This window comes from Patiria miniata, unplaced genomic scaffold (genome assembly GCF_015706575.1).
Source record: "Patiria miniata isolate m_02_andy unplaced genomic scaffold, ASM1570657v1 HiC_scaffold_10, whole genome shotgun sequence".
In the NCBI taxonomy this organism is placed as follows: domain Eukaryota; kingdom Metazoa; phylum Echinodermata; class Asteroidea; order Valvatida; family Asterinidae; genus Patiria; species Patiria miniata.
Window position 1 is genome coordinate 423,742 of NW_024037048.1, and position 23,873 is coordinate 447,614.

General features: G+C 46.5%; 1 protein-coding gene across 1 annotated transcript; it reads left to right on the plus strand.

Annotated features, from left to right (window-relative positions):
- The first annotated feature begins 6,064 nt into the window (after positions 1-6,064).
- Positions 6,065-19,263, plus strand: LOC119734717. Its single transcript, XM_038208259.1, has 2 exons — positions 6,065-6,328; positions 17,917-19,263. Exon 2 carries the CDS (start codon positions 18,253-18,255, stop codon positions 18,772-18,774), a length of 522 nt encoding a protein of 173 aa, XP_038064187.1. The 5' UTR covers positions 6,065-6,328; positions 17,917-18,252; the 3' UTR covers positions 18,775-19,263.
- Positions 19,264-23,873: the final 4,610 nt, after the last annotated feature.

Genomic DNA, 23,873 nt, shown 5'->3' on the forward strand with positions numbered 1-23,873 from the left:
GCAAGGAACAGATTGTGAAATAAGTGGAATCATTAATGGTTCTTATGGGAGGCCTAGATTCACTGTTGCTGTATTCACCATATCAAACTTTTACAAACAAAATAATCCTTTTGATGACTGTCCCTAAGATTATTCCCACTTTTTATATACACATCAATAATAATGATTCCCTCATATGGCGCTCTACAAAGATCACATCGCTTCACAATAAACAGCAAAAAGTTACAGAAAAATTACGAAGAAAATATATACAAAAACAACAACATATCATAACTTGGGAAATAAGTGTGCTTCAAGTAGGCGGTGGAAGCTACACATTATTCTGAGATTCATCGATAACAAATCCATATGGTTCCTAATAGTTTGTCTCGAATGCAGATCCATCATGTCCATTATTTTTGCAGTGTGAATAGCCTCAATGTAGCCTGCCCTTAATCCCCTATAAGTTGCCGCATATGTAAATTAGATCATGGACAGTTTCTGGACCCAGAGTGCAGTTGACCACAGCTTTTATTACCCTGCAGTGACTTTTTCGTGCAATGCAGGGTCCTTTTCAACCCATGATATCCCTGGAAAAATAGCTCGGTCGGGCGGCCATTTTGGAAGTAAAGAAAGGGCCTCCTCCTTCCTTTGTTTCAGAAAAAACAGCTAGGACGCTAAACATGTTTGTTTTTTATTTGGCCTAAATCAGATTTGTGAAATTTAATGCCGATTTGTTTTAATTTAAATCAGAATATTATTTCTGTTTTCACAGTCAACATATTGTTCTTTTTAAAATGTGTCTAAACCTTCCCATGCACCTACATTTTATACCCATGAACAAAAGGTTCAAATTCCTATAACACCCATAATCCACTAAACTGATTCAATATTCAGAAATTTCCAAACCGGTTCCAATTGACTTTGATATATTGCCTTGAAACATTTGTATTGAATCAGTGATTAAAAAAAAATCACCTGATTTCATCTATATGCATAGTCAACCTCATTGGTACAAATGGGTACTGAAGACACTTTAAAGGTGATAGCTTGATTGATAAGGTTAAGATACGTTGTGTGTGGATATGAATGAAAATCATGTTATTTTTTATTTTTTTTTAAAGAAAAAACACTGGACTCTAAGTTTTCTTAATTGAGGGGGTCAGCCTATTCTTTCAAGGGAAATTAATGCACTCGACCCTTCCCCTCCCCTCCCCTTTTTTTCAAAGCAAAAATACTTGACCCTTCTGAATTAAGTTTTCTTATTTTAGGGGAACGGCCTTTTCTTCCAAAGGAAATTAATGCACCCGACCATCCTATTAAAAAAGGGGGGTTGGAAAATTTCTTCAAAGGAATAACACTCGCCCATAAATTTTCTAAAAAAAGTCGTCCGACCCCTCTTTTTGGAAAGGGGGGTCGAGTGCATTACTTTCCTTGGAAAAGAATAGGCTGACCCTCTCAATTCAGAAAACTTTAATAGGGTTGAGTGTTTTTCCTTTGAAATAAAAAAAATGTCCAAAGTCCGTTTTTAAAAAGGGGAATGGAGTGCAATATTAATTTCCTTAGCCTTGGTCAAGGCGCTAGTTGTTATTCATCCGGCCGTAAGGCAAAAAAAAAAAGTCTCTGGTTTCTGGTATGGAGCTTGCCCAAAAAGTGGTGCGGCGACGCGGCTTTTTTTTTTTTTACCTGATTTTTTTGCTTCAAATGTCGGCTGATGACTGCAAATGGTGCCCGACTAAACTTAGTGCAAATATATGTGAGTCCAGAGAGGCCACATAAAGCTTATTCTCGAGTTAAGGAATTTAAAAAAACAACCACCGTTTTAAGGGAATATATACAACATAGAAGATATTGTTAAACTGACTTGTTTCACGTTTTGGGCTTGTAGATGCTTGAAAAGCCAAGAAAACCTGTCATGTTCTTGTAGTCTGGTTCCCTGACCCCACTTAAGATAAAACGGAGCAATTAATACACTTTGGGGAATGTAAGGTCAACACGACCACTCTCTGTTATTGTTCTGATAAATCTTTCTTTTTTTCTGACAATACTTCTCCGCGGCTTTTCTCCTAAACTGTTTATGATATGAACTTGTAACTTTCAATATACATCGACCCTCATCCGTAGTGGTCATATTACTCTGACGTCATGATGACGTCATTGGGTGTCAAATTACAAGCGGTTTTAGCTGAAAAAGTGACCAATTACTTTCACCTATAACTCTTGAACAACATAATCAATAGTGTTTGTATTCTGCAATCAGATTTTTTGTTGTGCACGTGAACTCGTTTGACTTTTAAGTCCAGGTTTACCGGAAGGTCAAAGTTAGGTGAATTCAAAATGAAGACTTTAGCCTGAAATCAAAACAAAGCAGAAATTCTTCCAAAGGGTTTGCGGTATGATCCTGAAACCTAATGTGAACTTGTACCATGCTACGAAGATTTTATAAATTTTGTTACGTCATCATGATGTCATCAGGTTTCAAATTACAAGCAATTTTTGGGCAAATTCTGACAAAATAGTTTGCGCTATATCTTTTGAACTAAATAGAGTATTGTGTTTGTTTGTATGCCGTGGGAGACATATCTTGTCCCCAGACACAAAACCTTCACTTCCGGTGTTACCGAAAGTGCAATAAAAACCGAATGTAACTCAAAAGCAGAAGCATTTTACTACACACATATAAATTATGACAGTGTTTAGTGAGGAATGCCAGACAAAAAAAGTGTGATGACTTCATCTTTCGAAAGGGCGCCCCCTATAATAATTTTTTTGTAAAGAACAACTTAGCCAGAGCATACATCGTTGAAAGCAAGTTCATCGTTGAAAGCAAGTTGTAAACTCTCTCCAGCCCACATGCACTTCCTAGCTTACTCAGCAACACTATTCCCCACTATTGATCAATTCTGCCTTACTCGTTTGAACTATGAGCATTTTTTTTCTCTTACGTGTTAGCCCTTGTAAACAAAACAAGGAGGAAATAAGTACTGATTGCAATTTGGCGTTACTCCATGAGTGTGTTGGTGCTGAAATAGTGGGATAAAGTAAGCCGCATGCTTGTATGTTGCGTTCATTGCACTAGCTTTGTGACCGACTACAGTACAGCAAAACATTTTCTGTCCATATACATGCACCGGTATGTCATGCAAATGCTGGTTCCATTTTTTATATGCTCAGTTATCGTTTTAACCAATACATTGCAGGCCTAACCCTATTGGCCAAAGCTTCAAGCAATTGAACATCATAGGGCATGTTATTTATTTCTTAATAAAATGACAATTGGGTCTCAGTCGCAAAAAATGTCCATTACAGCTCGATTTTCTGTTAATGACATATGCCCCCTGCTTTCATAAAATGTGGCCCCACCCCAAAGAGGCAAATTTCTGGAATTTTTTTTTCCTGATGTAGCTCTTGGGTGGGCTGTCCAAATGCTAAAAAGTTTTTGCGCATGAAGCCCCCACCTTTTAAAGTCAAGGCCCCGCCCATAAAAGGGTCAGAGAAAAATGGCTTTAAGTGGTTTTGAACTTCTTGAGGTATCTATTAGTGATCCCGAGAGTTTCAAAGAATGTACCCAAAAATGCCTTTGGGCTACCACAAGCCCACTGACTATAGCCTGAGAGCGTTGACTTGCATGGTTTAAATCTCAATAAGCCTTTAACATTATAAGTTGTTGAAGTATCAGACAAATGTAAAGTCAGCTTACAAAAACCTAGTTTTAACTGTGTGATGCCTGTGTAACTGTGTTTGAAACAATCAGGGGCATAAATGCATATATCCCTTCTCCACTTTTTGAAAAAGGGGAGGGGATTGGCTATTGAATCATTCCCCCCCCCCCACTTTTTTGTGAGGAGAAACAAAAAAATGTTGATTATATGATGTATTTTTTTCGAAGTTTCCAACAACCAATATAATAATACTTAAAGGGAAAATACAACATTTGCAAACATCAAAAAATAAAACTACCAAATCATTTTGAAATACCTTGCTGGACTGTTAGTGAATGACAGTGTACAGCATCCTGTAAAATCATGGCACCTGGTATACTGTCATTTTCAAGAAAAGTGGTATTTTTGTATCAATTTCCAACGCTGGTCGGCCGACCAGCGTTGGAAAAAAAATGGCTTTTTTTTTCAAATACTGGCCCCAATTGACCATCGCACTTGTTTGCAATCGATTACACACCTATGAACGGGTACAAGCCAGCTAGACTGGTTCCCTGACCTTACAATTCCCCAATGTATGTAAACTGCTCTGTTTCTTCTTATATGGAGTCAGGGAACCAGACTACAGGAAAATGATTGTTTTTTTTTTGTTTTTATAGCATTTTCAAACCCAAAACCTCAAAAAGTCAGTGTAACTATATTTGCTATATATTTCCAACCCCCTAATTCCATCCATTTCTGAAAATTACAGCAAAAGCAAATGATGTATATTCCCTTTAGAAAAAAGTAACAACATAAAATGCACCGTTTTATGCAACAGTGCGTATACATAAAGATGTACATGAAAAATGTATCATGAACAGCGCCCCTAGTATAATGTGGTTTCCAGCCACCGCCAGCCAACCCCCCCCCCCCCCCCCCCACCATTTCGAATTTCCATGGTCGGGCAATTCTTTTTAGTTTGATCATCCCATCCCCCAACTCACCAGCACAGATTTATCTACTGGAAATAATTAGCAGCAAGACTGGCAATGTGAGGTATAAAATCCACACTTGATGTTTAAGTTAATTACATCACACTAACGCCGGTGTGACAGACAGGACAGTTGTACAAAACCTTTTCTTTTCAAAGGCCTGCCACAAACAATCTGTCACTTAATTTGTTTCGAACCCCGGGCTCCCTCCCCCCCCCCCCCCCCATCAAGTTTCTCAGTCGGGCAAGTGTACTTTGCTATATGGTCATCCCCGTCCAACCCTCCACTACCCCCCCCCCTCCCCCCCAGCAGACCCAGATTTACACCACTAGCAACTGTGGCCGCTAAACCACCAGCCGAAAACCTAGAGTCCTGTGATGGTACATAGTGGTCAAATTACCTTACCCGGCCTACTCAGAGTTTTACTCCATAGGATTGTTCGTACAGTCTCAACTACCGGTAGTAATTAAAGACTACCAGTACATTTAAGTGTTGTACACAACCTTATGTACCAAAAACGATTTCCCCTTTCCTTTCAGGATCAGCACCACGTAATGCATCCACAAGTTTTTTCCACTATACAGTTTGAATTATTTGTATTTTCAAGAACCCAATGCTCTATTTGGCTAAGGTGACCTCCATAAGTATATATGTTATTTAAAACAATACTCCTTACCATTTAAATACTCCATCTGTTTTCCATATACTCTGGCAACACCAAACATCAACTGTGAAGACAGATAAAGTGAGAGACGCGGGCGGGCTCCACGGGGTCTCAACGGTGGAGCTTCAAGGCATATGTACTGGACAATGTCATCACTAACATGATACAAAAAAGTTACTCCATTATTAATTACACTGTGAGTGTGAATTGCCCTATTTCACGGCAAAGATTGAAACAAATTTATTTCCAGCCAAATTTTGTGCACATTACTGAGACATGATTCTGAGAGCCCAGTCTGTATGGGCAATAAAAATATCATCGTAAGCTGAAACCTAATAGAAGAATGTAATTTGTCAGCATTTCATGTTAATAAAAAAGTACAGTAGACTCCCATATGTAAACAGACCTGTACAAACATCTTAAAAGGGCGTTTCTTACATGGCAGCCATTGCAGTCCATGGGACGAGAGGCCGAAAATGCTATAGTTTACGAGATAGGCGATCTGGTCCGCCGAATTTTATATTGCTATCCAGATATGTAGATTATGATGTACTATATCTAAGCAAATTTGTACCCTGATCCAAAGGTTGTTTTGGAATGAGAAAATCTGGGATAAAAACGCCAAAATTCTGCATGAGAAAAATTAAAAAACATGAGAAACAGCGCCCTCTATTGACAGTCAGAAACCTTTTCACACGCAATGAGTGCTTGCCAGATAACACTTCTTTCAAGTTTCATATTACATACATATTCAAGATTTTTGTTGTTATTTCTCATCAGGATGCCAAACCCTTTTCATTACAGTTTTGTAGAGGCCATGGAAATTGGTCAACCCCTTTTTCAATTTTGCCCCCTCCCCTTTTATAATGTAATAGTCCAGACTTTGCTTTACCTCTGAAAATAATGGACTGATCCAAGAGTTGCCACATCAGCAAGGGACAGGAAGTTGGCTTCATTGTTCTTACAAGCAATGACCCTGCCAACATCTGCAATAAAGTTGTCCTCATGCATTTCTGTATCTTTGGCTGACAACTCTCCATTATTTCTTACAGGTATGTTGATTTTAACTTTCATTTCTGATAATTCACATTCATAGATTTCCTTTGATTTAAGCCTTTGTATTGTGTTTAGTTGTTTTAATTCTTTAGACTGTTAATGTTGAGACTTGAGGAAATAAGTAGTTAAGTTCTGAAACATTCGATTCCTCAAAGTTTGTGAAGAAGTTCATTATTAAGTTAAGGTTCAAAGTTCCTTCATTGCATTCATTTATTCTGTGAAACTTGTATAAGTGTTGAAACATGAAGTTTTAGACAACTGTGAGATCATGTTTCTGATTGATGAATTAGTGTTCAGTTGAAGACAGTTGATTGAGGAAAGTTTCACTGTTAGACCCAGAATTAATTGCAAGGTTCCTTTATGCAAGAAGTAGGAGTGAAGATGGTTTCAGTTGAGATGGATTCTCTGAAGCATTTGTACACGTAGAAGTTTAGCAAATTGTAACGAAATTGGCCCGAGTGCTTGTAGCTTTCGCGCGTCATAGCGCTGAGGCGTGCCATACTTGCTGAGCATGCGCAGTGGGCTGCTTAGGTGACCTTGAGCTGTTTTGCGCGCGCTGTGCCTCGTGTGTGTACGTGGCGGGAGTTGCTGTGGAGCTAGCGGACTGAAGAGACGTGTGACGGCGGAGCTCTAAGAGAGTTGTTGTAGGGCGCTAGGCTTGTGTGCGTCAGCGTTGCTGTTGGTGTGTAGTGGGAGCTGGTAGCAGCGAGGCGGAGCGGTATAGCGACCGACCGCCGGATCCCAGAGCAGCGTGAGAGAGGCTGATCGGAGTGTCCGAGACAGCGGGACTGTCGGAGCCGTGTCAGAGAGTCCGTGGCGGCGGCGGTTTGCCGAATCTAGTTGCAGCAGCTCATAGCGCGGGGTATGTCAAGCTGACGTATTTGATAAAGTTAGTGATGAGCACAGTTCAGGACCGATATTGTTGAACCTCCCCACAAGTTATCACATTCAGTAATAATTTCTATTAAGTGCCTTCAGTAATAAACCTCTCTATCAGTAATTCTAAGGCTCAGTAGGAAACTCGATTATATCCCTTAAGGATACAGGAAACCCTTAAGGAACCTCAAGGCTATACCTTAAGGAACAGCAATCCCTTAAGGAATCTGCAACTGAACTGAAGTGATTAAGGCGTCTTAGTTATAATAAAGGGAAAACCCCGCGGCTCTTGAGTGATCTCTCTCTTTGTCAGATTATTGGGTTCCTGCGCTGCTCTGCCTGGTATTTATCTCCGCTCCATAGGGTCCCGGGAAAAAGTGTTGCGCGCGGCGATATATGGTTGCCAAACGACCTCCCCCACAGTGCTGTAGGGCTGCCGCTCGCCTGTGCAGTACCGAGTCAAACTTGACCCGGACGGGATTCGCCACATTGGTGTCAGAAGTGGGATAAGGCGTGACACTTTCAGGAGACTGCATCTGCAGTGATGGATTCTAAATGGATGGAGGAGGAGCTGGATGTTCTGAGGATGGAGGCACACCAGGCCGAAAACATGTACGACGATGCACTCAAGGAAAAACGGGAACTTGAGGAACAAGTACAGAAAATGAAATCAATCATCGAGGATAAGGAAATAAGCAGGACTGAAACACCGGAACTGTTCACCCCAACTCCTGCTGTCTCAAGCACTTTTAGTTCAATACTAGGGATACCAGGCACACCTGCAAACACTAGACAAACGGAGGAGACATCCTTGGTAACCGCGAAGGAAACTAAGACAAGTGAGGACAGAATTAGGAAACCGAATATTTGTCCTGACCGGTTCAGTGGAAAAGTGCCATGGAAGGACTATAAGGCACATTTTCAAGCTTGTTGCGTAGCAAATGGATGGAAGGACAGCCAGGCTGCTGTATTCTTAGCGGCCAGCCTTCAGGGACAGGCGTTGAAGGTGCTGGGATGCCAACCAGAGGGGAAGGAACTTTCACTTAAGGATCTTTTGGACAGACTAGATCAACGTTTTGGACCAGGACAACAGGCAGATTTCCATCTAATGGAGCTTCGTCATCTTCGTCAGGGCGAGACTGAAACCCTGCAAGAGCTCGGAGCCAGTGTGAGAGAACTTGCAGCATTGGCGTACCCGGAGTTCTCAGACAAGAGTAGAGAGAGACTGGCGAAGGGACATTTCATGGACGCCGTGAAAGACAGAGAAATCAGGGAGGGTATTTTCCGTTCAAAGCCTGCCACCCTTGATGATTCGATCAAGGCGGCGTTGCAAACACAGAGTTTCCTGCAGACAGAGGATCGTAGGACTAGCGATAAGGCTAGGAAGTTTGCTAGAGTACTAGAAGGCAAGGACGAAATTACGATGAAGGAACTGAAGGGAGAGATAAGAGAAACACAGGAGTCCATGGGACAAGCCTTTGGAAAAATCCAGTCGATGCTACAGGATATCAGTAAGGGTAGCCAGGAGAAACAAGTGGGTTATGATTCTGGACCGAGATCTGGAAAGGGATGGAAAGGCAGAACACAGGACGTGTGTTACAACTGCAAAGCTTCGGGACATTTTGCTAGGAACTGTCCTGCACCAAAGAACGACAAGTGTTACAGTTGCAAGGAAAAGGGACATATTGCACGGGACTGTAAAGCACCCAAACGTGAACAAAACGTAGAGTCGGGAAACGATAAACAGCCTTCCCTGGGGTCCAAGGGTGGGCTGACGATTCGAAAGGACCACAAACAATAGGAGGAATACCTCAGGGGATTACACTTCCCTCAAGGGACCAAAGGAAGGGAGGACTTTATGTGAGTGCACGTGTGAGGGGAGCAGAGACACTTATGTTAATAGATACAGGGGCGACAGACACAATAATTTCGACGGCGGTATACTACAAGATACCGAAGGAACAGAGGCCAACATTGAGCACGGAGGGAGTAGGACTGTATGGAGCTGACGGTCACTCCATAGAGACGATAGGTGGAGCGTGGTTAGAGGTTCAAGTTGGGAAGACTACCTCCCCAGTGCGGGCGATCTTTGCCAAATTGGAGATGGATGGAATCCTTGGGATGGACTACCTCCTACCGACAAGGGGACGGTTAGATTTTCAGGAGTTAGTCCTTGCCCTGAATGGACAGAAGATTAAGTGTGTGAATAAACAGGGCAATAATTTCTGTGCCCGGGTGGTCGTAGGAGAGACCATATCAGTGCCACCAGGGCACGAAGCACTTGTATCAGGGAGAGTGACTCGGAAGTTTACTGGGCTCGGGATAATGGAACCTGCGGAGAGTACAGAGTTGACGGCTAAGGGGCTGATTGTTGCAAGGCTTTTGGTAAAGCCTGAGGAAGATAATTTGCCAATAAGGGTTTTCAACCCAGGAAGGAGAGTATGTGTTGTTAAGGCCGGCAGTATGGCTGGTTTGCTTAGTCAGGTGGCGGAAGAGGACGTGCAACCACATCAACCCATACAAGGAGGACGACCTGACCGGTTGCCTGAACATCTGCAGGACTTGTTCAACCGGAGCATCGAGGGAGTGAAGTCCGAGTATCATGTGGAGGTGGCAGGATTACTTACCGAGTTTCAGGATGTATTCTCGAAGGGTAGTGAGGATAATGGACGCACGGAATGCGTAAAACACCATATAACGACAGAGGGCAAAAGGCCTATGCGAGAGAGACCCAGGAGATTTCCTGCAGTCGAACAGGAGGAAATTAATCGGCAAGTCCAGGACTTGCTTAAGGACGGAAGGATTGTACCCTCAAGTAGCCCGTGGGCTTCAAACGTAGTGCTCGTCAAAAAGAAGGACGGAAGCAAGCGGTTCTGCGTTGACTATCGGAGACTTAATTCCATAACGATCAAGGATGCCTACCCAATCCCCAGGATTGATGATTCCCTTGATGCGCTTTCTGGGGCCCAGTGGTTTTCTACGCTGGACCTCGCATCTGGCTACTGGCAGGTGGCCCTGGATGAGGAGGCACAGGAGAAATCGGCCTTTGTAGTAAGGGGCGGCCTTTACAGTTGGCGTGTGATGCCTTTCGGGCTATGCAACGCGCCTTCGACGTTTGAGAGACTTATGGAACGAGTATTAAGTGGCCTTCACTGGGAAACACTTTTAGTGTATCTGGACGATGTTATAGTGTTCGGCAAGACTATACTGGAGGAACTCAGTCGACTGAAGGTCGTGTTGCAGCGCCTGAGAGACGCAGGATTAAAGTTAAAGCCTGCTAAGTGTGATCTGTTCAAACAGAAAGTTCGCTACCTCGGTCATGTAGTAACTCCGGAGGGCATTAGCACGGATCCTGATAAGATCAAGGTGGTCAGGGATTGGCCAGTCCCCAAGACAGTAAAGGAAGTTCGCAGTTTTGTAGGACTAGCGTCCTACTACAGGAGGTTTATAGAGGGGTTTTTAGCGGTGGCGAAGCCTTTGCACAGGCTTACGGAAAAACACAGGGATTTCCAGTGGACCAATGAATGTCAGGCATCCTTCGAGGAATTGAAGAGGCGCCTCACGGAGTCGCCTGTCCTCACTTACCCGGAACCAGATGGAGAGCTGATACTTGACACAGATGCCAGTGACGCAGGGATAGGAGGGGTCCTAGCACAGAGAAAGGATGGCCAGGAGAGGGTCATAGCCTTTGCTAGTAAAGTGTTGAAAAAGGCAGAACAAAATTACTGCGTCACCAGGAGAGAATTGCTGGCTGTGGTGACGTTCTTAAGGCACTTCCGACCGTATATCTATGGACGAAGAATCACAGTGAGGACAGACCATGGAGCCTTAAGGTGGCTCATTAACTTCAGGGAGCGTGCAGGCCAAGTAGCACGATGGCTACAGTTAATCGGGGAGTATGATTTCGAAATCATCCATCGAGCGGGGAAAGCTCATCAGAACGCGGACAGTCTATCCCGTCGACCCTGTTCCCAGTGCGGGATGGGCGAGTGGGACACCAGTAGAGATGAGGAAACCATATGGAAGGAAAGGGGTAGAGCTCCTTTGACATCACTGAAGGGAGGAGAAACCACCTTAAGTGATGGAGGCGCTCAGGCAGACGTGAAGGAGGGCGTAGCAGAGGTATGTGCGGTTGGAGTGTTGCCAGAGGTAACATTGGAAGACTGGAGGAAAGCTCAACTTAGAGAAAGCTCCATGGAGTGGGTAATCAGAGCTAAGGAGGCAGAAAGACCTCGTCCAGATTGGGAGACACTGTCCGTGACATCTAGCGCAAATAAGAACTATTGGTTGCGATGGGAACAATTATCTGTTCGGGACGGCGTCTTACAGCGCCGCTGGGAGTCTGATAATGGCAAGGAGGTTCAGTGGCAAACGTTGGTACCGCAGGAATTCCGACAAAAGATACTGCATGAGCTTCATGCAGGAAGACTGAGTGGACTGAACGGACCATGGCAAAGGTGCGCACCAAATTCTATTGGAAAGGGATGGGTGCGGACATAAGGTCTTTCATTCGGGAGTGTGATGTGTGCGCTAGGAGGAAGTCGCCCAACAAGAAGAGAAGAGCGCCCGTACAGCAACACCTAGTGGGAATTCCAATGGAGCGGGTGGCAATGGACATAACAGGACCCTTCCCAGTGACAAGAAATGGCAACCGATATATACTAGTGATTGGGGACTACTTCAGCAAGTGGTTTGAGGCATACCCCATTCATGATGAGAAGGCAGCGACTGTCACGGACAGGTTTATCAAGGAATTCGTGTGCAGGTATGGCGTCCCCAAAACACTGCATACCGACCAAGGGAGAAATTTCGAGTCAAGGCTGATAGCTGAGGTGTGTAGGATGCTCGGGGTTGAGAAGACCAGGACCACTCCCTACAACCCGAAGTCCGACGGGATGGTCGAGAGATTTAATCGGACCCTGGTTAATATCGTGGCCATGCTCATGAAGGAGCACAAAATAACAAAGACTGGGATGAGGAGTTGCCATATGCAGCAGCTGCTTACCGAAGCACACCACAGGAATCCACGGGGGAAACTCCGAATATGTTAATGCTCGGGAGGGAAGTCTCTCTGCCCCTTGATTTAACAATGGAGGATCCTCCTGCAGGAGATACAGAAGAGATGAAGGAACCGGACTATGCCAAAGTGGTGCGTAGGAGGATGCAGGGCGCACATGACAGGGCTAGAGAACACTTGAAGAAAAGTGCAAGGCGTCAGAAACTCAACTATGACAAGGGCACAATCCAGGGCAACTTTGCTGAAGGCATGTTTGCGTGGTTGTTCAACCCGGTGAAGAAAAAGGGAGTGTCGCCAAAGTTAATGTGTAGGTGGGAGGGGCCCTACCTTGTAGTGAACAGGCTGTCAGACGTAACCTTAAGGATTCAGCGGAAGCCGGGGGCAAAAATGAAGGTTATCCACTGTGACCGCCTTAAGCCGTACCAAGGCACGCCTTTGAAGTCTTGGATATTAGAGACGGGCGGCAGGGGACAGGAAGCGCAGCAGCAACCTGCAGGAGATATTCCTGAGGGAGAGGAAGCTCAGATAGAAGTAGATAGTAGCCCAGTGGAACTGGGCCAGACTTTAGTACCAGAGATACAGTGTGATCGGGAAGCACCTGAAGGTGCAGGCAATGCAGGATCTGACCTAGAACCTGCACCCCTGAACATGACACATGTAATACCTGCACAGGCGAGGAGGAATCCTTTGCGCCAGCGACGGCAGCCACAGCGCTATCTGTAAATAGCTCAGGAATCTAAGGGAGATCGATTAGTTCTAGGACTACTTAAGAAGTTGGGTAGCTACAGTGAAGTAACTGTTCTTTCGTTTTGTTTCTTTTGCTTTCTTTAAAGGAGGATGGAGGATCCCAAGGCAGGTTGGAAGAAGCCAAAGGACTGGAGTACCTTGAAGGTATATGCATGCTCTGAGTGTGAAGACACATTCATCAGTAAGAGGAGCCTGGACAACCATCTCGGAACTCACAACAAGAAGAAGAGCCTCCTATACTTCTGCAAAAGATGCGACAGGAGATACGGGAGGAAGGACAACCTTAGAGTGCACTATCACAATCACCACCCCGCAGGAATGGATGACCTGAAAAGCGTATACCCTGAGACGGAAGAGGAAAGAAAAGCAGCAAAGCAGTCTGAAGACTCGGATGAGGTACCGAGTACTTCTTCTGCCCCCTCCGGACGGAAGAGGAAGAGACCCGAGACTGCAACCGTCGACAGACCGGCAAAGGAGGGCCGGAAGAAGGAAGAGAAACGAGCAATGAGGTCAGGTGAACCTGAAGAAGAGACGAGTCTTTTTGCTGCCCCCTCGGCAGGAAAGGGGATGGGAACGGAAGTTAAGAGTGTTGATAAGCCACCGAGGGAACCGCAGAAGAAGGAGGCCGAGGAGGAAGAAACTCAGGTCCCCTTGACACCTGGCAGGGAGTTAGAGATAGATGATGTGGCTGGGATATCCTTGTCACCAGCTTCCGTGTCTCTGCTCGACAGCGTGGAGCCGCGACGCAGGATGGTATATGGAGGGAAACCACAAGGGATGATGTCAATGAGGCAGGATGTCCAGGCAGAAGCTAGCGACGGGGAGGAAACAGACCTCAACGACGACGCCTCTATTTCTGTTAACCTTGGGCGAGCACTTCAGGGAAGCTCTCTACGGTATCAGGAGGGGGATCTTCGGAAACGCACCTTTCCACCTGCCACAGATATTCAGCCGACGGGCAGGCCAAGACGTCAGCACTGGAGGAACCACCACGAGCCAGAGTATGCAGGGTCAGTAGTGGCAACCCTGGGTGGCGACGGGCGAGTCCGATCGATACTGCTGATCTGGAAGTGATGATGGCCGGGAATGTTCGTCAAGTGAAGGAGGTCAGCACCAGGAGCCAGTTTCAGAATGGGTTGAAGGTATCTGAAGAGGTCGTAGAGAGGACCTACGATGTGGAGTTTACGGCCGGTTTCATCCTCAAGTAGAGTTTAGGTTTTCTTAAGGTTTACATTGTTGTTTTTAACTTAGTTTTGGAACAGTGTAAAAGTTTTATAAGAGAGTATATTTGTTAAAAAAAGAGACCGATCTTGCCTTCATTAGCTACCGCATTCCCTTAAGGAATACTGTATTTATTGATGATCTTTGTGTAAACTCCCTCAAGGAGCAGGGTAATTACTTTTGATTATATAGACGTCCTTGAGGTATGTTGTGATTGTATTTCATGTGTATAAACTCCCTGAAGGAGAAAGTGGATCCTTGTCTATTTTTGATAAAGCCGTATCAGGTGTGATTTGTTTTGGACACTCCCTTAAGGAACCTCAGAATCTTACCTTTCTTTAAATTTCCCTTAAGGAGACCACAGTAGCCTTAAAGGTAAAGGTGCTTATTTTGTGTATAAGTGAACTTTATATTTTCATTGTATAAGATGGCACCTCAGTTAATTTCGTTTTGGTTGTTTTTCAGTTTAACGGACCGGGACGGTCCGAACTTAAGGTTGGGGCTGTGTAACGAAATTGGCCTGAGTGCTTGTAGCTTTCGCGCGTCATAGCGCTGAGGCGTGCCATACTTGCTGAGCATGCGCAGTGGGCTGCTTAGGTGACCTTGAGCTGTTTTGCGCGCGCTGTGCCTCGTGTGTGTACGTGGCGGGAGTTGCTGTGGAGCTAGCGGACTGAAGAGACGTGTGACGGCGGAGCTCTAAGAGAGTTGTTGTAGGGCGCTAGGCTTGTGTGCGTCAGCGTTGCTGTTGGTGTGTAGTGGGAGCTGGTAGCAGCGAGGCGGAGCGGTATAGCGACCGACTGCCGGATCCCAGAGCAGCGTGAGAGAGGCTGATCGGAGTGTCCGAGACAGCGGGACTGTCGGAGCCGTGTCAGAGAGTCCGTGGCGGCGGCGGTTTGCCGAATCTAGTTGCAGCAGCTCATAGCGCAGGGTATGTCAAGCTGACGTATTTGATAAAGTTAGTGACGAGCACAGTTCAGGACCGATATTGTTGAACCTCCCCACAAGTTATCACATTCAGTAATAATTTCTATTAAGTGCCTTCAGTAATAAACCTCTCTATCAGTAATTCTAAGGCTCAGTAGGAAACTCGATTATATCCCTTAAGGATACAGGAAACCCTTAAGGAACCTCAAGGCTATACCTTAAGGAACAGCAATCCCTTAAGGAATCTGCAACTTAACTGAAGTGATTAAGGCGTCTTAGTTATAATAAAGGGAAAACCCCGCGGCTCTTGAGTGATCTCTCTCTTTGTCAGATTATTGGGTTCCTGCGCTGCTCTGCCTGGTATTTATTTCCGCTCCATAGGGTCCCGGGAAAAAGTGTTGCGCGCGGCGATATATGGTTGCCAAACGACCTCCCCCACAGTGCTGTAGGGCTGCCGCTCGCCTGTGCAGTACCGAGTCAAACTTGACCCGGACGGGATTCGCCACAATATTTTAGTTAAAAGTTAAGTTATCTTTGATTTTGCCTCATGTACTGCCTTTAGTTTAGAACAAAGGAATCTTGAGACATGCACATGGACCAGTCAAGACCATGCTGGGGCCTGTGTGAGTCTTGTTTGCTCAACCAGAGTTAATCCTCAATTGTTTATCTCTGCATCCTGTGCATGGAGCAGTAGGGCTGTGCGATGTTGCAGTGACATGGGCATACATGTATGTATGGACGTGTATGTCAGTAGTAAAGATATCGATTATCACCAGAGTCAGTATCAATATGGTGTTCCATTGATATTGTTGCGTTCCCTAATAGCAGTTCATGAAACATTATTAGAGTCAAAAATAATTCAATAAGTTGGAGGGAAACAGAGCTTTGGGGTGACAGTCACACATGTCAACACACTGATTTATTCATCTCTTCACTTTACATAACTTTGTTAGATTTCATCAACCTATAGGGTTTCTCCTTTTGATAGTCTTTGGTAGCGTTATAGAGATAACAGGTTGGCGTCTACAAAGTCTATACATGTACTATGTACAATGGCAAAACCATGTCAACCAATACGAACTGAGTGGGCACCGGCACGGTACGGGTTATCGACGGTCTGACCGAAGCGGGAGCGGACCGCTGCGGTGACCGGGGAGGCAACGGCAACTGGACGGGGCCAGCAAGTGTACCAGGCCGCACTACAGTTCGAACCAAAGTGTGCATGTGGCGTATTGGGTATCCAAGGTCAATCGTGGCACTATGCACCAAGGATAGTGTTTATGACAAGACCGGGCTAGCATAGCTGAACTACGGGGGGAATGGCTACGGGGAGCCGGCTGACCACAGCGGGAGCGGTCCGCTGTGGTGACGGGGATGAACTAGCTCTGGCTGGGCTAGAACACCAGACAACCGCACAACATGTTCAAGCTAAGACTAGCAGTCCAATGGCCATTCGAAACCGCACAGCACCATTGGGACTAGTGTATTACTATTTCACCAGCTTCTACACACTCCTCGAGGGATCTAGGAGAAGGATGCTTCATAATAACACTAGTACTAGTGATTGCACTATTACTTCACCGCGCCTCAACCACCAAGGGAGGCCGATGCTTCGTAGTGACAAGAGTCGCACAACAATTGGTGTCTCAGAGTCGAGTTCATCGCACATCATACGATTTACCGCACAACATATAAGTTCGCCGTACAACTTTGGGTTTAGGGTTCGTTCGCACTACATTGGTTTCGTGGTTCGCCGCACTGCCGAAAGTGAGGAAAACCTCCGGTATTTATAGGCAGTAGAAGTCTCGGGATTAAATAATGCATGAGCACTGATTAGGAATTAACCAATAGTAATCTTCCATGTCTAAGGGTCACATGACTAGTCACATGATTTACTAAGAGTGCCTAGTGCAAGAGACTAGAAACGTGTGCATTTACATAAGGGAAAACATGGAAAGAGAAGTGTGCAAATACAGAGAGAGATGTGTGCAAATAGTTAGATCAGAGTGCAAAAGTGTTTACACAACATCTCGAGCAACCTTGATGGAGTGAGTGACAAGCTAAAAGGTTACTGTGTCACAGGTTATTTACATCACAGGATGTCTTACCACGCCCAGCTACGCGACCACGCAAGGTAACATTCCATTCCCTCAAGCTAAGTACGGGACTGGAAAACGGGACCGAGAACTCCCGTTAGAGTTCATGGGTAACACACGGGGGAGAGAAACGCTCCGTGCCGCTGAGCAGTCTCTCGGAGAACGCCAAAGCACGCATGCTATGGGGAAAGGAACTTAGCTCGCTGGGGCGAAGGGAGGTGTGGTCAGTCGCGCACATGTACATCGCTACATGAATAATGCATACAGTAGCGCGCGTGGTATTGCATCATGCGCTGTGCTTGGTAAGAGACCCTGGGAATAAAAGTGCAAGTTGGCAATTTACGATAAATGGGTAAAATACAGGAACTATAAAAGACAACAATAAGATTGTGTACTTCATGGACAGAGTGAATCCAGAGGGCGCTAGATTTCCATAATCAAGCAATCTGGGTTCGTAACAATATATTAGATATCGATTATACAAGTGTGTCACAATTAATCGATATTGGTAGAAGGAATTGGTCTTTTGCATTTCGTGTTTCTTAACTAGAATTTGTGTTTTACTTAGGTTTTATACTTGTATTTTAAATGTATTGTTGGATTTGTTCTTACAAGCAATGACCCTGCCAACATCTGCAATAAAGTTGTCCTCATGCATTTCTGTATCTTTGGCTGACAACTCTCCATTATTTCTTACATGCAGGGTCACCAACTTCATCATTTTAATGTAACTCTCGTAAGTGCCATCTCTTGCAATTACACGGGTGTAACATTTGGAGGCACGAGAGGGGTAGGCGTGTCTGACGAGAATTACAGTAGACCAAATGCGCCTATCCAGTGAAACGAACCAAGACCAGATGCAACAGTAAACGGCATCTAGACAGCCGACGGGACCAGCGAGTTGACTGGGTGTGCGAGACCAGGGTGTACCACCAGCGAGAGGAGGGATCGCCTCAACAGGGATTGCCTCAAGCCGCTGTCACGACTCGACCCCAGTGACGTCACCACGACCATCGTTGCTGTCTATCAAGTGAACAACATGGATATCCTGGAAGTTGTCGAGAAGGTCAATGCCAGAGTACGTGTCCTTTCCACTCAAAAGCTCCTTGGAGTATGCGAGCACCTGGGGCTGGAGACCGGAGATACGGCAGAGAAAGTCAATGGTCATCAGAGGCTGGTGCAGAACACGTACAGTGATGAAGTCCTAGATCGCGCCGATGGAGGAATTGAGCTGCTCCAAGGACTGGACGGATTCATCGATGGAATTGCTGGCCCCGAGGTTGTTCCGGATGAGGCAGCTGTCTCAGCCAAGAGTGCAAAGCCTGACTCTTCAGACGAACCTTTGGAAGTCCAGCCAGCCCCTTTGAAGTTGGTCCCCGCTAAATCCGAGCAACCAACTGTGGGACCAGAAGTCCTGAGTCTAATGCGTCGTGAATTCAAAATTTTTGGACAGATCGGAGAACCCGGCCAGAAGGACAGGCTGACATTTACCAGCCTGGCACACCAAATTGAGACTGGTCGTGAGAAGGGGTACCGGACAGTGAAGTCGTCCAAGGCGTAATCCGAGCTATTGTGCCGGGAGCAGCGCTGCGGAGTTACCTGGAGGGACGCAGACAAATCACATTGCCGAGTCTTCGCCGCATTCTGAGATGCCATTACCAAGAGAGGGACGCCACGGAATTGTACAAAGAGCTGGCGCAACTTGCCCAGGACCCGAAGGAGTCGTCTCAGGCATTTCTCTTGAAGGCGCTTGACCTAAGACAGAAGGTCGTCTTTGCCAGTCAAGAGGCAGAGTCTGGACTGTTTTATGACCCCATTCTCGTGCAGAACATGTTCCGGCATGCCGTCTTGACAGGTTTGAGGAGCGACAGTATCAAAGCTGAGTTACGCCCTCATCTAGACGACCCAGATTTGACCGACGAAACTGTCTTCGAAAAGTTGAGCGTGAGCTCAAGTTTGGAAGCAGAACGGCGAAAGAAACTTCATCTCGCAAGGCCAGTCGCTGTCAACCAGCTTCAGGAGAACGAGCCTGCACCAAAATCTCAACCAAAGCCAGGACTGCTGACAACACAGATAGCAGAGTTACAGGCTGGGATGGCAGAGCTCGTGGCCCTGAAGACACAGGTCGCCGCCCTGACTGAAACGCTACAGAAGGCCCCGACAAGACATCCCCAATGACGAGCCCCCTCACTCCGACCCTCCACTAGACGCGGTTGCAGGAAGTGCGAGGAAGATGGCACTGGCTCATCCTGTGACAACTGCTTTAAGTGTGGATCGCCAGACCATTTCACACGTGGCTGTCGTCAAGGAAACACACAACGTCGCCAGGGAAACGACGATGGGTTGCACCCACGGGACAGGGTGTAACCAGGTCTGTAACAGCGTCCCAACCAATCCCACAGAATCCTGACCATAACAGAACTTTCATCTGCCACATTACCCCAAGACAACATCGGAAAGTGACAAACCTTGTCGGCCCCAGATGTACTGTTGATTGCCTCCTGAACCGTTTGCCCACGACAGTATTATGGGATACTGGAGCCCAAGTTTCACTGATAAGTACTGATTGGCATCAGGACAACCTACCCAGTACATCTGTCCGTTCACTTTCCGAAGTTTTGGAACATGAGAGCAAGCTTGACCTACGAGCTGCTAATGGCACACAGATCCCATTTGAAGGATGGGTAGAAATTGAGTTAAAGATGAGGACACCACAGATGTGCCCTCCAGTAGCTTTCCCCGCTCTCGTCACCAAGAACCAGCTACAGCATCCCATCATAGGCTACAACGTGATCGAGATGGTTGTGCAGCATTCCGGCAAAGACGCGAGCTGCATTCTTGGTGGTGCAATGAAGAACTTGCAACAGAGTAGAGCTGAAAAGTTAGTTCAACTCATCCAAACAAATGACCCGGAAGAAGTGTGCAGTGTCAAATCGGGACGACAAGACATCGTAATACCCCAACAGAGCAGTGTCGGTGTGCGGTGTCGGACCCGTGCAGGACCACTAGACTGCAAGATTACGGGACTGTTTGAGCCAGATGTTGAACGTCAGTGGCCTGAAGGTCTTCAAGTTGAAGAGTCAGTAGTCAGTCTAACGCCAGGTACCTGTTGTCCCTTCATCATTCGAGTGACGAACACCACTGACAGAGACATTACTCTGAGACGACGGAGCCTGTTGGGCCATATTCAGCTGGTCCATTCTGTCTACCCGATAGAGCCATCCACTTTCAAGGAGTGGACAACATCCCAACGCAACTGCCCCACAAACAGCGGAAAAGCTACAGTTTCGAGTATAACCAGTGATGACCAATGGATACCACCAGTTGACCTGAGTCACCTACTACCTCTCCAGAAGGCTGCAGTGGAGAAACTCCTCAAAGAAAATTCGGCAGCTTTTGCAAAGGATGACTCCGACCTGGGTAGTGTTCCTGACCTAAAGATGAAGATCGACTTGAACGATACAACGCCAGTCCGAAAGACTTACATGTCCATGCCCCGCCCCCTGTACCAAGAGGTACTAATCAGCCGTGAATGGATCGCCAAATCTACTTCACCTTACTCATCACCGGTGGTTTGTGTCCGTAAGAAGGACGGGAGCCTGAGACTGTGCGTTGACTACAGGGAGCTGAATAGGAAAACTATTCCTGATCGTCAACCAATTCCAAGAATCAAGGATGTGCTGGACAGCCTTGGGGGCAACTGCTGGTTCTCAACCCTTGACCAAGGGAAAGCCTACCACCAGGGTTTCATGTCTGAAGAGAGTCGCCCCCTCACAGCTTTCATCACTCCTTGGGGACTTTACGAGTGGGTCAGAATACCCTTTGGTCTCACCAATGCACCCGCAGTCTTTCAAAGGTTTATGGAGACCTGCCTAGATGGTCTAAATGGAGAGATTGCCATGACGTATCTAGATGATGTATTGGTATTCAGCGACGACTTCCAGCATCATCTGGGACACCTACAGAAGGTCCTGCAGCGTATGCAGATCCATGGTGTCAAGCTACGACCAAACAAGTGCGAGCTGTTCCAGAGTGAGGTACGCTACCTTGGACGACTTGTATCAGCAGATGGCCATAGGTTAATTAGACCCCTCTGATGTAGCTGCTGTCAAGTCCCTCAGCGAAAAGAGACCAGAAACTGTAGGTGACCTTAGGAAGCTGCTAGGCCTACTTGGGTACTATCGCAGCTATATCCAGGACTTTTCTCGTATTGCCAGACCTCTCTACGACCTACTGAAGGTGGAACCAAGTTTCGAGCAGAGTAAGCAGAAGATGAAAACCAAGACAAAGACCAATCTCAAAACGAGGTCAGTGCAAAAGCTCTCCAAACAGAAGATTGACTGGGCAGATCATCATCAACAGGTACTGGATAAGATCCTGGGTTGCCTAGTCTCTCCTCCAATCATGGCGTTCCCAGATTACAAGAAACCATTCATCGTCCACACCGATGCTTCATGTGAAGGGCTGGGTGCAGTGCTGTACCAGAGGCTACAAGGCAAGATGCGTGTGATATCCTATGGTTCCCGCACCCTCAGTCCAGCTGAGAACTACCACTACCACTCAGGAAAGTTGGAGTTTCTGGCACTCAAATGGGCCATAACGGAGAAGTTTAGGGACTACCTATATTACTCTGCCCCATTCACCATGTACACAGACAATAATCCCTTGACATATGTACTGTCTTCTGCTCGTCTCAACGCTACTGGACACCGATGGGTTGCAGAACTTGCAGATTACCACTTTACAATAAAGTACCGCCCTGGGAAAAACAATGCAGAGGCAGACACCTTGTCCAGAATGCCCCTCGACATAGATAGCTACATCAAGGTATGCACAAGTGAAGTCTCCCGGGATGAGATTGGCACCACTGTCAATGCTCTTCAAGCTGTAAACATGGATGAAGTCACCTGGGCTGCAGCAATCAATGTGAACCCTGATTTGTCAACTCCTACTACCAGTGGCCAAGTGATGGACAAAGGAGACATTCAGAGAGCACAGCAGGAGGACCCAGTAACTGCAAGAGTTATCCGGTACCTCCAGAGAGGAACACGCCCAACGCGGAAGGAACTGGCCAAGGACCCCTCAGATGTTGTTGCGTTACTCCGCGACTGGAAACATCTCAGCCTTGAAGATGGACTCCTCTTTAGGAAGAAGGGAGTGCGGGCCCAGATGATCCTTCCAGAAACACTGCGACCAGTTGCATACAGGGAGCTCCATGACAACATGGGACATCTTGGTGCAAGTCGTGTCCTCGACCTTGCCAGAGATCGTTTTTACTGGCCCCATATGCAGCGTGACATCGAACACTACTGCATGAAAGTGTGTCCATGCCTCAGAGACCGAAAGCCTGCACAACACACCAGAGAACCCTTGGGTACGATTGTCACCACAGCACCATTTGAGGTCATCTCCATTGACTTTGTTCATCTAGAGAGGAGCAAGGGCGGATTTGAATACATCCTGGTGATTGTTGACAACTTCACAAGATTCGCCCAGGCATATGCAACCAAAGACAAATCTGCCAGAACTGTAGCTGACAAAATATTCAACGATTTTGTCCTTCGTTTTGGCTATCCACACCGCATTCATCATGACCGGGGGTGAGTTTGAGAACCGACTTTTCAAACACCTTCAGCAACTCGCAGGTGTGGCAAGTTTGAGAACAACACCATACCACCCCTAGGGAAATGGACAGTGCGAAAGACTGAACAGGACACTACTGACCATGTTGAGGACCCTTACCATGGAACAGAAGGCTAATTGGAAAGAATCTCTCCAGAAAGTCATTCATGCATACAATTGCACAACAAATGCAGCTACAGGGTTCTCCCCATTTTTCCTCCTGTATGGACGATCTCCCCGCTTACCAGTTGACGCTGCCTTTGGGCTGAACCCACAACTTGGACCAGGTGCTGAAGACCACAACCAGTTTGTGAGGAAATGGAAGGCGCAAATGGAAGAGGCCTACTCCATTGCATCTCAGCATGCAGCCAAGTCTACTGAAAGAGGCAGAAAATACCATGACCAGAAGGCTCGCAGCTCTGTTCTTCAACCTGGAGACCGAGTACTCGTCCGCAACGGGCTGACCCATGTGGGCGTCATATGGGATAAATCTGGGCACGCTCATATGGGCAAAATACGGGCTGGCCCATATGGGTGTCATTAGGAAAAAAGCTGGGCAAGCCCATGTGGGGAAAATACGGGCTGACCCATGTGGGCGTCATATGGGATAAACCTGGGCACGCTCATATGGGCAAAATACAGGCTGGCCCATATGGGTGTCATTGGGGAAAAAGCTGGGCAAGCCCATGTCGGGAAAATACGGGTTGACCCATGTGGGCGTCATATGGGATAAACCTGGGCACGCTCATATGGGCAAAATATGGGCTGGCCCATACGGGTGTCATTGGGGAAAAAGCTGGGCAAGCCCATGTGGGGAAAATACGGGCTGATCCATGTGGGCGTCATATGGGATCAACCTGGGCACGCTCATATGGGCACAATACGGGCTTGCCCGTATGGGTGTGATTAGGAGAAAAGCTGGGCAAGCCAATGACGGAAAAATACTGGCTGACCCATGTGGGCATCATATGGGATAAACCTGGGCACGCTCTTATGGGCAAAATATGGGCTGGCCCATACTGGTGTCATTAGGGAAAA

Coding starts and splice junctions, on each gene's coding strand:
- LOC119734717 (XM_038208259.1), top strand. CDS start 18,253: ATGGATATCCTGGAAGTTGTCGAGAAGGTCAATGCCAGAGTACGTGTC.